The 14,175-nt window shown below is 53.4% G+C and overlaps 1 protein-coding gene across 6 annotated transcripts in view; it reads right to left on the minus strand.

Moving 5' to 3' along the window:
* GALNT14 (polypeptide N-acetylgalactosaminyltransferase 14) overlaps positions 1-14,175 on the minus strand; it is a 210,404-nt gene that overhangs the window by 40,905 nt on the left and 155,324 nt on the right. For all 6 annotated transcript variants that reach the window (XM_086700299.1, XM_025927147.2, XM_086700303.1 and 3 more), the window contains exons 3-4: positions 8,946-9,044; positions 1,400-1,467 (exon numbers count right to left, since the gene is read on the minus strand). In XM_086700299.1, coding sequence (XP_086556425.1) covers positions 1,400-1,467; positions 8,946-9,044 — 167 coding nt within the window. The remainder of the gene's footprint in view (positions 1-1,399; positions 1,468-8,945; positions 9,045-14,175) is intronic.

Here is a 14,175-nt window from a genome sequence, read left to right on the forward strand (position 1 = left end):
CCTGAGCTGAAGTCATGTGCTTAACCAACTGAGCCGCCCAGGCGCCCCGTGTTAACACATTTAAATCCTTACATAAACTGTATAATTATAATGATCTCCATTTACAGTCAAGGAAAGCAAGGCACGTGGAAGTTACTAATTTGCCTGAGGTACGTAGCCAGTGATTGAGTAAGTGATAGGTCTAGGATTTGAAGCTGGGCAGTCTGGCTCCGTCTGTGCTCTAACCACGAAGCTGCTCCGCTTCTGAGTGAACCCAGCAGCATACCCTCCTCAGGCTCCAGTGCCAGGTGACCTGGCAGGACGAGTTTCTCCCCACCTCCAACTGCTTCCTCACTAGGGAAGGGAGATCAGCTCACCAAGTTTAAGTACTGAGAGTCCGATCTTATTGTTCTGGACCCAGTGCACAACTCACGTATGCATTACTCCCAGGGTTCTGAGGCCGTGCGGTGGGTGTAGGTGATAGCCTTCCCGCAGCAGACCCCAGGGTGGTAGTGGTTCCTAAGCCAGCTGCCAGCACGGGCACTCGGGGGGACAGATTCTACTCTCCTAGGACTTGGAGCTGTTCCCAGGGCCATTGCCTGCTTCCCCTGGTTTGTCACCGGAAAGAGGTGGCTCTGCCTGGAACTGCACCCAGGATGCTGGGATGATGGCTCTCATAGGAGGCAGCACTACCAACCCTTGAAGTCTGAGGATGCTTCCCCAACTGTCGTGCCCATCAAACTCAATATACACATGTCTGAGGACACCTGCATGCTCTTCTGGGGGCAAGAAGATATTGGGGGGGGGGGTGACCCAGGTTCTTTGATAGGACAACTTGGAAACAGTGATGACCAATGGCTGGAGGGTCAGAGGGCAGCTGCTCACTGCATCATGGCCAGGTGATGGGATGCCCCACACGGCACCCTGCAGAGCCCACCCAGCGCCCCCCACAGGAATGCAAGGAGAAGGTGCTGCAGCCTGTGCTCAGGCTAGCAGATTGTCACAGATACGAGTCAGGGACCCCAAGTGATGGAAACTGCTCTGGGTCCCAGGGTCAATTCTCTGAAGTTTTCTATGTCCAGGATAGGGGACAGTGACATACATGTATGTGCACACCTCCATGTGCACACGTACACACACACAAACACACACACACACACACACACACACACACACACACACACACACACCCCAACCCAATCAAGGATCGACTAAATATACTGTGTAGGTCCTCAAAGACCCACAGCAGAGGACCCAACAAATTGTTTTTAAACGTAAGGTTTATCTCCCTCCTGAGCCCCACATCAACACTTGAAGTCTTCTATACCTGCTACAAGCCTAGGCTTCCCTCTATCCCCAGAGAACCGTGGGGAGGGAATAGAAACCTGTGTCTCCAGAGCAAGGGAGCACTGATACTCACGGTCATTGCTGAAGTCATCCACCAGTATGATTTCCTGGATCAGATTCATAGGAGTGCGGTTCAGTACGCTGTGAGGCGGAAGGACGGGAGATAATTAGGACTTCTGGCAGTTAAACGTATGCACTAACCCGAGCTTTAAATAGACACCACTGCATTTGAGGAATGAAAACTGGGAGCAACCAAAGGGCTTGTGCAGTCACGCCGCTCCCCTGTGCGCCCCTGGGATACAGCCCTGCTTTCCCCTAGTGAATGCCACCGCACCCACCCAGCACCCAGACAGAAACCCAGGAGTTCTCCTCAGTGATATCCCGAGACCCCACACCAAGTCAGTGACCAAGACTTGCTGGTCCCGCTAGAAAAGGTCGCTCAAACCACTTCCACCTCTTCCACTTCTGTCCCGGTTCAACCTCTCTTGCCGGATTTTTTGCAGCAGCCATGACCTGCCTGGGCTGTCCTCTGGGGGCCTCCAGAGTGAGCTTTCTGAAGCCCGGAGCTGACGTCTCATCATGCGACTTTCCTCACCAATGCAAACAAGTTAAGTTGACAAAACCTTCACTGTCTAGACCCAAATCCTCAGCACGCTCTTCACTGTCTGGAGACGGACCCCATTTCCAGCCTCCTCTCGCCTAGGGCCCTTATCGGGTGACATCCTGCTGGTTTGTAACCGAGAGCTGGGTCTGCCACACTGCCATGGCCTGATATGCCCCTTCTCTGTCGCAAGGACCAGTTCAACGTACTTCCTCCCCTAAGAGCTTTCCAGCTACTCAGTAAGAACGGATGGCTTCGGCTTCCTGAGGCTTCTATCATGCCTAACTCTGAGGGTTGGTTTTTGCTGGCCCCTCTGGGCAGAAAGGTCAAGTCTAGCCCAGGGGATCAGGGTCCTTGTCAGTACTGTGCTGCCAGAAGCCAGCTCAGAGCCGTGGCCCGCCATTCCCTCCAGGGATGGGTACTGCACACCTACTGTGTGCTCAGCATTGCATTGGGTATACGAGGAACAGAGGGAATGTCAGCTCTGCCTGCCAGATGCTCAGAGTCTAGGAGCTATTTACTACAAGCTGTGTGATCTTGGGCAAGTTACCTTACTGCTCTGTGCAGTAAGTGGCCCCATCTGTAAAATGGGGATAAGAACAGTAGTACCTATTTCACAGGGCCACTGGGAGAGTTCGAGAGAAAATTTTTATAGAGCATTTAGCACAAAGTCTGGCTCGGAGTAGTTGTCTGGCACTATTTTTGTGCGGCAGGAACAATTCTGGGATTGACTTCATGTGCTGGTCTATGCTGCTGATGTGCACTCACAGGGCAAGGCTGGATTTCTGGGTTCCCTCGGGGTGTCGGGCCATATTCCACTTCTGAACACCCCAAACCACGCAGTTCCTCAGACACCCTCGGGGCCACACCACCCACTGGAGGGTGCCCATGGCCTGGTGCGTGTTGGGGAGGGGGTTCAGCTGGTGCTGGGGGAGGTCACTGTGTGAGTCCCTCCTCTCAGGAGGGCCAATCTGAGCCCTGTTTCTGGTGAGCTGCCCTGTCTAAGCAGGATGCAGAGACTCTCCAGGAGGAGAACTTTGCCTGGAGCTACTTTTATTTATGTAGCCTTAATTCTCACCATGGCAACTGGTAGAAGGTGAGAGAGCAACCCCGACTCCAAGCCCTGAGCTGGCTGTTGGGAGGTGGGGACACGGAGGGGCAGGAGGTGGCGGGAGGAGACCCTTACCACACAGGATCAATTGACAGTCCCAAAGAAAACACACGCCAACCCAACGACCGACCAGTCTCCTGTTCAGACAGGGAAGGGGGGAGGGAGGCAGAAAGAGGGGGAAAACCTGCTTGAAGAATACCCTCTAATGAGGTTTGATTAAGGCTGCAGCTTCTTCACGTGATTCCCCCCAAATCCCTGCCGGCTCTTTGAAATTCAAGAGTTCTCTTCTGTGAACATCAAAAGGTAAATCGCATGCAGCTCTGGGCTGGTTGAACTGAGAGATGATTAGCGAATAAAAAATGTCCAGGGTTTAAAAAAGAAAAAAAAAAAAAACAGAAATCGTCAGCAGTAAGTGCTAATTAGACCATTTCCTGGTAACACCTGGCTTGTTTTTTGCTCCCCTAATCAGAGCAATTGGAGTGATAGCAGGGGCTCCATGAACGTGGCCCTGGATTGGGAGAGCCTGAGGTGGCAGGTGCTCTGGGCTCCTGGGGTGGCTGGTAGAGAAAGGTCAAGTCTAGCCCAGGGGCTCGGCCTGGCCCAGCTGGTCCCCCAGGGGCCCCCTTTCTGAACCACCGCTGCCATTCCCACCACCCAGACCCTGCTTGCTCCATTCCTGGAGAGCTGTGCTCTCCCCAGTCCGTCCGCCAGGAGGCTTCACCAGCCCCTCTGCCACCAAGCCAACTGTCCCTTTCCTCCAGCTTAGGAAAAGCCCGTCCCCCACTACGGCGTTCCATGCCCTTTCCACACAGCCTCCGCATTGGAGTGAGTGCTCACCTCACTGGCAGGCCCAGATCACACCCTGCCTGGGAATTATTCTAGAACTGAGTCTCCTACACACAGCTCACTTCTCTGCCAGAGGGCAGCTAGGCAGAGAGCAACTACCTACACCTTCCACAATCTGCCTGCCGAGCCCTGACGGCGGGGGCCCCCATGGAGCACCCTGGGAGGCGGCAGGCACGGCGGTGTGAACAGCGTGGGAGGCCGGGCGGCCCCCAGCATTTCCTAGCTGTGCCATCCTGAACAAGACGCCAGGCCGCTCCCAGCCTTCGTTTTCATCTGTAATTACATTTTCCTTGTAAAGGCAGGCGATATTAATACTTGACCTACTTCACAGGCTCTTGTGCCTTATGAAATGAGGAAATGTATTTGAAATTGCTTTGTGAACTCTACGGTGCTGTATGCAGGCAGGGTTTCTCCAACGTTCCCTAAATGTCAGTGGGATGAAGACCTGAGGCAGGCTGACCGTTGAGTCTGGACCTTCTGGAGTCAGGCTGACTTGGGTTCAAGTACTAGAGCTACATATCCACCATTTGCTGGCTTGAGAGCTTCAGTAGGTACTGAGTCTCCAGCACCACAACTTCCTCGGCTGCCTGAAAGGTGCTCAGCATGGAGCGTGGCCCAGGGGCTGCTTTCAGAATCCAGGTTATTGATAATAATGATGATCCTGGTTCTCAAAGCATGACCCCAGGGCAAGCAGCATCTGTGCTGCCTGGGCACTTGTTAGAAATGCGAACGCTCGGGCCCCACGCCAGACGCACTGGGTTAGAATACCTGGGGATGGGACCCTCCAGGGGATTCTGATGCCTGCTCAAGTTTGAGAGCCCCTGCGTAACAACACTGCTGCATCCCCGGGCGGGAGAGCATCAGGACCCCTGCCACTGTCCATTGTACAGGACCCCTCTGTGCCAGGCCCTGCCTGAACCCACTCACTCTTCTCCACCATCGTGTGAGGCAGTTATTACCGGTAGCTCTTGTTTTGCAGAAATGGAAACTGAGGCAGAGAGGTACAGGAGCTTGCCCAGGGCCACACAGTTGGTATAAGCAGAGCGGGCAAATCTGGCCCCGTGTCTCTTTTCTTATCCACCTTAACCTAAGAAGTTTTCCCTCTAAATCCAGAGTTTTACCAAAAAAGAAAAAAAAAAAAGCAACAGTAAGGAGATTCAGGGTATAATCATGCATGCTCCAGAGCCCCCACGGGCAGTGTCGGGTTGAAGGACACTCCAAAAGGAAGGGGACAGCTCTGGTCTCACATATACACAGGGACCCACTGCAATACCAGATAAAGATAAACCATTCCTTGGGGCTTGCTTCTGTCTCCTTAAGAAAAGAAGTCCCCTCACTGATCTGGGTTGTGACTCTCCCTGCCCCATCACCCACCCCCATCATGCCACTGCCTAGCTCTGAGTACCTTCATGTACACCCTCCCAGCCCCCAGCCCTCACCCAGCTAACTCAGGAACTCAGGGGGCCAGAGAGCGAGGGCAGGGATGGGCAGAGGGGCGAAGGTTTAGTCAAGTGCTGGGGGGAGGGAGGGGGAGGAGAGGGTACATTCCGTCCTCCCCTTGAGTGTCTTTCCCTTGTGAGAGCCTGGCAGCAGAACCATCAGAATTCTAGAACATTAAAGATGAAAGATACTTTAGAGAAGATCCTTTCACTGATGACAAAGCGAGATAGGAAGAGCTCCTCATTCAGTCCTGTCTCAGTGGCTGGTGATTTATTTGTGCAAGAAGATAGGGAATGGAAGGAAGAGAATCCCAAGGCAAATAATACCTGGCCATGGAAACTTCTAGAAGTAATCTTCCTTGCTTCCCCCCCTCCCCTAAAATTCACTTCCACCGTGCTTATGATATAAAAGCCTGTCTGTTCACACAGTTCTACCCTCATTCTGCTGTTTTCATATATCACACTTGGGTGTTATATCAGAAGTTCCTCAGAGGCAGGAAGTAGGTCCATGGGCTCTCCTGGCAAAGTGCCCAGGAGTTTGGTGTGTGGTCTGGCACTTCACGGGTGTCTACTGAAAAGTATGGTGCTGATGCGCTGGTCCTAAGCCCTCTTTCAGAACACAGGGCACCAGGGCCTTGGGGGCAGTGCTCATCAGGCTGGTGGACAGAGGCACTGGGTTACACCCTTAGCTGCCTCCCAACCTCCCCCCTTGAGCCAGAAACCTGAGTCTTGGCTCCTGTGCTTCCTAGCCCGGTGGCCTTGGGCCTCTGTTCACGTCAGGCACCCCTGACTTCAAAAGTTCCATTTCCGGATGGGACTCCGACTGGACTGAGGCATAAGGTGTTCTGGAGACCATAAAGGCCAGCATACATTTAAAATAGTAATGATATTATTATAAAGTATCATTATTACTATTGTAAAAGAACAGCGAGAAGAAAAGAAAAACTGTGTCTTAGAGCTGAAAGGGAGGAGTCTACAGAGAGCACCTCAAGTGACCTTGAGAATATAAACACGGTGTTAGGGAACTATGGGGAGCCTGGGAGCCCCACAGGATAACACCCCCAAATGTTCCAGGTAATGTCTTCTTGTGGGAAATGTGGTAGAACTGGAAACATGAGGGATATTTTCATCTCCATCCTTACAGATGTGGTCAGTGATCTGCCCAAGTCACACGGCCAGGAAGCAGTAGGGGAAGGACTTACTTGACCCCAGGTCTTGGGACCCCAGGTACCCGACAGCCTCTTTTGAGAGCTCACTCACCGTGCAGATATGGAGATAGCTAATGCTGCTCAAGCACCGACTCTATGCCCGCCACAGTTCTCGGTCCCTTGTCTAACCCAAAGCAACACTATGCGGTAGCTATGGTTATTATTCCCATTTTCTTGATCAGGCAACTGAGCCACAGGGAGCTTTGGTAAGGGGTGAATAAGATGCAGTCTTGCCCTAAAGGAGTTCACTGAAGATTACACCTGGGAAAAATGCATTAAGTGCTAGAGTAGGGATTTGTAGTAAGAAGTCCAGAGGAAGGCTCTAATGGTGTGTGTGCGTGCGTGTGTGTGTGTTAAGGGGGTGGAGGTGCGTGGTGTCAGAGGACTCCTAGAAAGAAGAAGAGAGGCCAGCCTGGAAGGTGAGGACTCCTGCTGATCCCAGTGCCCTCGTGGAAACATCTGGCAGACATAGTTTGTTCCAGAAACCCTGCCTACCCTGCCCAAGCAGACCATGATGGCCATGGGGCTGTGGTCTGGTGTTTTCAAAGTAGTCACCTTCGCTCCACCATGTCCCTGCTCAGCCCAGAGGCTGAGAAACAATGTTTCTCCCTTCACCAGAAAAGACTCAGCTAAATCAGATCACCCCATAGCCCTGTTCCCCCCCCATATGCCTGCACTGGTTTACAAATCGGAAAGGTACTTTGTTAGTCTACTGCGAGACTCACAGTGACTCCTGACAGTGACTCAGGACATTTTCTGGTCAAGAGCTGAAGCCTTGTTGGGAAACCAAATGCAAACCTGGGGGCCTGGAGGGCGAATACAGAAGCCAGGGCAGAAAAGGCAAGCAGCTGGCCAAAGGAAGCAGCCAGCCAGTTGCCAAGGACATCTGGGCAGCAGACAGAGTTGCCCCTGTAGACAGGGGGGAATCAACACATACTTGGGCAGTTCCCTCCTTGCGTTTCTATGGGATGCACTGACCCTGCAAGGCAGACATTCATCGTAAGTGACAGGTGGCGCCAAAGACTTGGTGCCCGCCATCAGGGCGAGCCTGTCGCTGACTCCCTCCCATCACCCGGAGCTTCCCTACCTGCCCACAGCCAGGCACAGGAAGGTGTGGCTTAGTGATGGAAATGACAAGAGATTTCACCATGTTTGGTCATCCTCTCCTCAGCCCTCCTTCTCTGTGGGATCAGGTGACCATGCGATGCGCTGCCTTCCAGATAGGGATGGGCTCAAGCAGGCCATGTGTCCCAGGGGCATGGAGGTATCGCAGGCACTTTATCCCAGGGCCGACCCCAACACCTCTATCAGGGATGCTGAACACCACCACCATCCACAGCCTTGCCTATAGAGGCTGCTAAGAACTGAGGTCAGAGTGCAAGGGTTTGAACCCTGCTTCACCACTGTTAGCTGAGCAACAGTGGGCTTTGATTCAGTACTTCCAAGTCTCAGTTTTCTCAGCTGCAGAGCGGGTACAGCAGTGGCCTCCCACCTCCCCAACGGACAGCATGAGCTGAGGCACGTCTGCACACGAGGGGACCTCATGATCGATGGCTGCCATTACCACCTTTGAAGATGCCAATGCTGCTAGAGACTTGAAAGAGGAAGGGGGGCCGGATGGTGTTGGGGGGAGGGTGGGTATGGGGAGAGGGCTCCAGAGTTATGGGAGGGACATGGCATGGGGAAGGGAGGCAAAACAACCAGGGCCAGGTCTCCAGGGCCCTGTCTGTGCTCTGAGGGCAGTTTGCTGGGAGCTGGCGCTGGGGCTTTTGCAGGTCACAGATTCATGCAGGCCACAGGCCAAGGTAAGGATGCACCTGTTACAGCAAGAGCGGACCCAGACTAGGAGCTGAGGGTGGGTGGAGAGGCAGAGCGGGGTTGGTGCTGCAACAGAAGATACGCAGCGGGGAAAGCAAATATCAGCACTGCCTTCGAGCTGCTCTGCCGTGTGCTGTGGCTCCTGGCCACATGGAGGCTGTGGAGAGGCGTGGACTGGGACTTGCAGTGCCTGGCAGACCCAGGTTCTAATCCCAGCCCAATGCTGGGGTGAGGTATTTACTCAGCGTCACCCCTCGGCTCCCTTGTCAGCTGTGGAAGTTAGAGCTCATGTTCCAGAGACAGTCTAGCACGATGGTTAAGGGCAAGAGCTCCAGATCCTCTGTGGCTGCCACCGACCTCCAAGTTACTGACCACCTGGGGCCTCTGGCTATCCCCCTATAAAATGGGGTAAGAGCCGCCCTCACAGGAGGACGAAGAGCGACAGAATGGATGCATAACATGTATCAGACAGCACCTCCATGGAGTGGGACACGCCTGACATTCTTATCACAGGGCCAGCCTGCCAGTGAGCAGACCCGGTCTTCCCAAGGGCTGGGCCTCGAAGGGCTGATGGATGGATGGGGGGGCTGTCTTACCTGCGGATGGTTCTGAGCAGGGTGGAGCGGGCCTCGTTGTGGAAGGTGATGATGATGCTGGTCGGGGGCAGGTCTGCACAGTACACCAGCAGGGTGCACCTGGGGAAGGAAAGGCAGGAGCACAGGTAAGACCTTTGGGGGCAAAGCAGATCTAAAGGGCTGGCACCAAGGGGCCAGGTGACTGGCGGTTGCCGGTATAGACAGATGGCTGGCATCTGGGAGGGCTGACCTGGTTGCACAGTGCAGATTAAGACCCCAGGGCAGGAAAGTTCCCAGAATGACTGAAGGTCAATTTCCTACCACCTCAGGGGAACTTGGGCTCGCATCCAAATTAAGTAAACGTGCAGAACAGAACAGAAATGTGGGATTTCTCGCATGTCCGAATTCATGCATGGAGGTTCCTGGTAGCCATACAAAGCCACCCCAAGTCCTGGGCTCTGCTCCCTGGTCTGTGTCCATCCCGGACAGAGCCCCCACCTTGTCCTCGGCCGGCAGCTCCAGTTGACTGCACCAGGCTGACCCCTCACCTCCTGCCACACACAAACATGGAAATCTGGTGTGTTTAACAAGGCAGAGCCCTAAAACCCTGGCACAGAGACAATAAAACCCCATCTTAAAAAAGCATTCATTTCCACGTGTCCAGGATCGTTTCATATGACAATTACATCTGGGGTAATTTCAATTTAATACCTCGCTGCAAGTGAAAATTGTAGCCCGCAGCCCGAAAATTACTATAATAATGAAAATAAACCCGCCAAGTGATGCCGGTGCCACCAGGGACTATCCCTGGGTAAATGCTTCCTCCTGTTTGTCGCTCTTTCGGGGGCTGTCCAATTACGGGGAGTGGTATTAAATGAGGAAGTAAATAACAGACATTTGGTGAGTCAAACACGTCTTTATTTTCCAATTTCGTCCTAGGCTCAGGGCTTTGCATTTGGGGTCCAGAGATCCAAAGATGGACTCCCAGGGGACCGTGAACCCCTTGAAATTGTTTGCAAAGTCGGATAGGCAAAGGTGCGGGTTGTAGCTTTCACTAGATTCTCAAGGAAGTCTGTGGCCGAAGACGCTTAATCTCAGTCCTAGGCCAGAGAGCCTGACGCCCCTGTGGCCTCCCTGATACGTGAACACGTTCCTCCAAGAGCAAACCCTAAACAGAACAGAGAAGGCTGGGCTCTTGTGCTCAGGGCCTGAGCAGATCTGGGTTTGGGTCACCCACCAGGAGCCAAGAATTGGGAAAGGAAGGCTCTAGGGGAAGAGACAGTGAAAAGGTAAGTCATGGCCTTTAGGCCTTCTCCTGCGGCTTCCAGAGAGACAACCCCTCACCACATCACGTCAGCTGTACCTACTAAGAAAACCCCCTGGAATTCACCCCTTCTCTGTCATCCCTGTGGGCCCGGCTCCGAGAGTCCTGCACCTTCTGTCCCTGCCAGTCACGTCCTGTGTGCCACACAGCTCCGCCCATGCCTTCCTCTGGCTTGAAGCCCTCAGTGGCTCCTGTTGCAAAAAGTCCAAACTCCCGACACAGCCCTCAAGACCTTCCACATTTGCAGCTCCCTATGTTGGCAGAACTCTCCACCACCACTCGCACTAAGACTTCTGCATGGAGCAAAGTCCTTCCTCCCTTCTTCATCTAATGAGACCCTACTCATCCTTTGAGACCCTGAGCAATTTTCCCTTCTGCTGTGAAGGTGTTCCACACTCCCCCAGATAGGTAGTGACTTGTTCTTCGTGTACATGTCTCTCTTCTAGAGCTTTCTGATGCGACTGTCTCCCTCACTTGACTATGAGTTCCTCTAGGAAAGGACCCTTGTCTATCTCCATGGCCCTAGAACAAGAGTTAAGTATACTAGATGCCCATTCATGGGGAAAGGGAGAAAGAAATTCAGGAAATGCATTTCTAGGTCAACTGATGACTTAACCTTTGATGTATTTCAAAGGTGTGGCAGCCAGCCTCCCAGAAGGCTTCCAGGAACTCTCACCTACGGGTCCTCATGCCTTGTGTAGTTCTATCCCCCTCACTGAATCAGGGCTAGCTCCTATGACCAGCAGAATATGAGTGACAGTGGGTGACTTCCAAGGCTAAATCACCAAAGCACTGCCACCTGGAGGGAAGTCAGCTGCCGAGGACGTTCAGGCAGCTCGGCGGAGAGATGCCTGCGTGCAGAGGAACTGAGGCCTCTTGCCCACAGCCGGCACCAGCTTGCCAGCCATGTGAACGAGCACCCTGGAAGTGAATCCGCCAGCTCCGGTCAAGCCTATAGATGACAGAAGCTTCAGCAGCTCTAAGCCAGAACCGCCCAGCCAGGATGCTCCCGATTCCTGGCCCACAAAGACTATGAAGGTACGCCACGCTTCCTACTGTTTTTAGGCTGCTAAGTTTGGGAGGGGGGTGGTTTATTTATGCATTTGTTAGCTATCATGAAAAGAGAAGGAAAATGCCGCGACATGGTCCGCCGATGAGAAGAGCCCTTGATGTGGCCTATGTTTGTATACAGAGCTGAGTTTAAATTGGGAGCAACGAGAAGGAAGAGAGCAGGCGGCTGGTTGAGGTGGACGTGGTGGGGGCCCTCGGCTGCTGTACTGCAGGGTCCGTGAGGGCACAGAGAGGATGGAGATACCCAGGCAGAGGGGGAGGAGGCAGTGAGCATGGGCAGCACCAAAAGGAATGAGGTGGATGTCAGGGAGCAGAAGAATAACCATCTGTCTTCTGCAGGAAGCTAACAGAGCTGAGAGCTTTGTAGGGCCTCCTTGTCTCCATCAGAGATGGGGAGAAAGAGAGAGACCGAACCGAGTGACTCAGAAGGCCACTACTACCAGGGCTGTGCCAAGGGTCAGGTGCTAGGCACTGCCTTAGGGATGGCTTTCTCTTCTGCAGCCTGGGAGGCAAGGAGGCCCCAAACCCTAGCTTTCGTGATGTAAGTTATTTAAGGACAACTTGGTGCGGGAGGGTGGTAGTGGGAACAGCTGCTCAGAGAGCTTTTGGGGACAGAGACCCTTTCTCCTGCCTTGGCGACATCCAGCCCAGAGGCAGGCATGTTCATGTGCGACAGCCCAGCAGTATGGACACACACAATGCTTGGAGGGCAGACAGGCAGGCATCACTCTCCCCGGTTGGTGAAGTCTTCATGGAGCTGGAGGATGAGGTAGGGATGGACCGAGGGACATGGGGTATGGTGTCCCAGTCGCAGCACGATTCTGGACCCGCAGACTGAGTGCTGAGTGAGACAGGTCATAGAATACTGGCCTGGGGGTCATATGCTACTGACCAACTGTGGGACTGTGAGCAAACCCCCTCCTCCCCAGTCTGCTGTCTACTCATCTGTAAGACAGGTTGGACCCCAGGTCCTCCTGCTTAAGGTCCCCCCAGCATCAGTAATCAGAAGCTGTGATTGTCGCTGACAGTGAATAAAACACAGTTAATCTGAAAGACCATCAAAAAGACCATTTTCAGCTTAGGCTCAGCTGTGTTGCTGGACATCGAATTTTCTTTTCTGAACTGTTTCCTCATCTGGAAAGTGGAGACAATGATTTTTTAACTTGTAGCGATCCCCCCCCCCCTAGATTATCACTATGTTGTTAGGTAACAGTCCATGTTTGACAAAACGGTAACTATCATTATTTTCAACGTCAAGTTCAAATGTGCGGACGGCTCTTCCCATGGGGTAGTTCTGTCCTGTCTGACAGAGGGAGAAGGGCGCTGGGAGGCAAGAGGGGGCGAGAGAGCAAAGAATGTAGCATCAACGTTAGAGAGAGGAACCTGGGCTGTGATGTCAATGTGAATCCTGGATCTGCCGAAAACTGGCTGTGTGCCCTTGGGCACATCATTTGCCTTCTCAGAGCCCCAATTTGTCACCTATACAATGCAGACAAATACCTCCCTCGCAGGCTTGTCGTGAAGACCCCAGGCTTCACGTGTTTAACAGATGCTGAGAAGATGGTAGCTAGAATTATCATGACTACAGTGGCTGAACCTGCCTCCATGCACTGGTCCACGCTTATGGACCAGAACCTTAAACTCATGGTTGAGAAAAGGAAGGGGCCTTGGAGACGAGCCAGTTCAACCTCTTAAACTGGGCAGAACTTGGTGGTGTGCCAGGCATTGGTGGGAGCCTGGGCCGTTGTGCTCCTGGACCTCACTCCCCTCCAGCCTCCTGTGCCTGCAGGATACAGGACAGGGGCTCCTCTCTAGGTGGGGCAGGAATCCCCTAAGCGCCCCAGCATGCACAACCCAGGGAGGGTAGGCAGCAGGGCAGAGCCTCACAACATGATGGCACGGGCAGCCTAGCCTGGCTGAGGGGACTTCAAGGCATCTTCCTTCTGCCCCTGGTCGCAGCACATCCACTGTCTCATCTGACCCTTGCAACAGCATCTGAGAACCTCCACTCCACACAAGAGGAAAACTGGGGCTCAGGCTCTCCCTCAAGGCCACACACCTGGTGAGGGATTCAGAAGAGCTGAACCCGGGTCCCATGACTTTTAACTGCGATTTGTCTCTAGCGTCCTGCAGCCCCGCTTAGGGACAAGCACTAGGCACCGGCAGCAGCAAGGCAGAGAGGCTGAGAAAAATCCTTCAAACTGGACGCTGTGTGGAGAGTCAGCTCAGATGGCGGGCTCTCTGGGAGAGGGATCTAAAAGATTAATCAAACAGCAAGATCCATCAGGGACACCAGAGGAATGTCAAAAGCTGCAATGCTAAGATCTGGTACCCACAGACAGACAGGAAAGCTTGTTTATAATTTATTAAAGATTCAGGGGTTTTACTGGAGGGAAGAGTGAGTGAGCCGGAAAGATCGGGGCGGGGGTAGAGCCGGGAGGAAGGGCGGCCCATGCTGTGTGGGGAGACTGACGCCAGCCCGCGCGCCCGGGCTGCTGTCCCCATGGCCCCAGCACCTCCTGAATAACGTATGCTCCACTGAGCTCATTTCCCATGTGTAGTTTATTCTCTCCTGTTCCTCTCTTTTCTTTCTTTCTGAAAAATTCACCTGAGATTCTTGATTTCCCCAAGTTCAGCTGTGTCTCCAAGTGCTTCCTGAACCATCAACTTCTTGAGTGTTCAGGGCACTTACAGGCTGAGGACGCCTCCATAGTGGTTCTGAGATGCCGGCCCCGGGACACAGGTAGGAACTTCTCCCTCTCCCATCCCTTTCCATCACCAATCGCTGCTCCCCTGCTCGCCCTCCCCTCCCCACCCCTGCACCCAAACAGGTGCCAATGCGGCTATGCCAGAAAC

The sequence above is a fragment of the Puma concolor genome, chromosome A3 (genome assembly GCF_028749965.1).
Source record: "Puma concolor isolate L17-30 chromosome A3, mPumCon1.1.hap2, whole genome shotgun sequence".
In the NCBI taxonomy this organism is placed as follows: domain Eukaryota; kingdom Metazoa; phylum Chordata; class Mammalia; order Carnivora; family Felidae; genus Puma; species Puma concolor.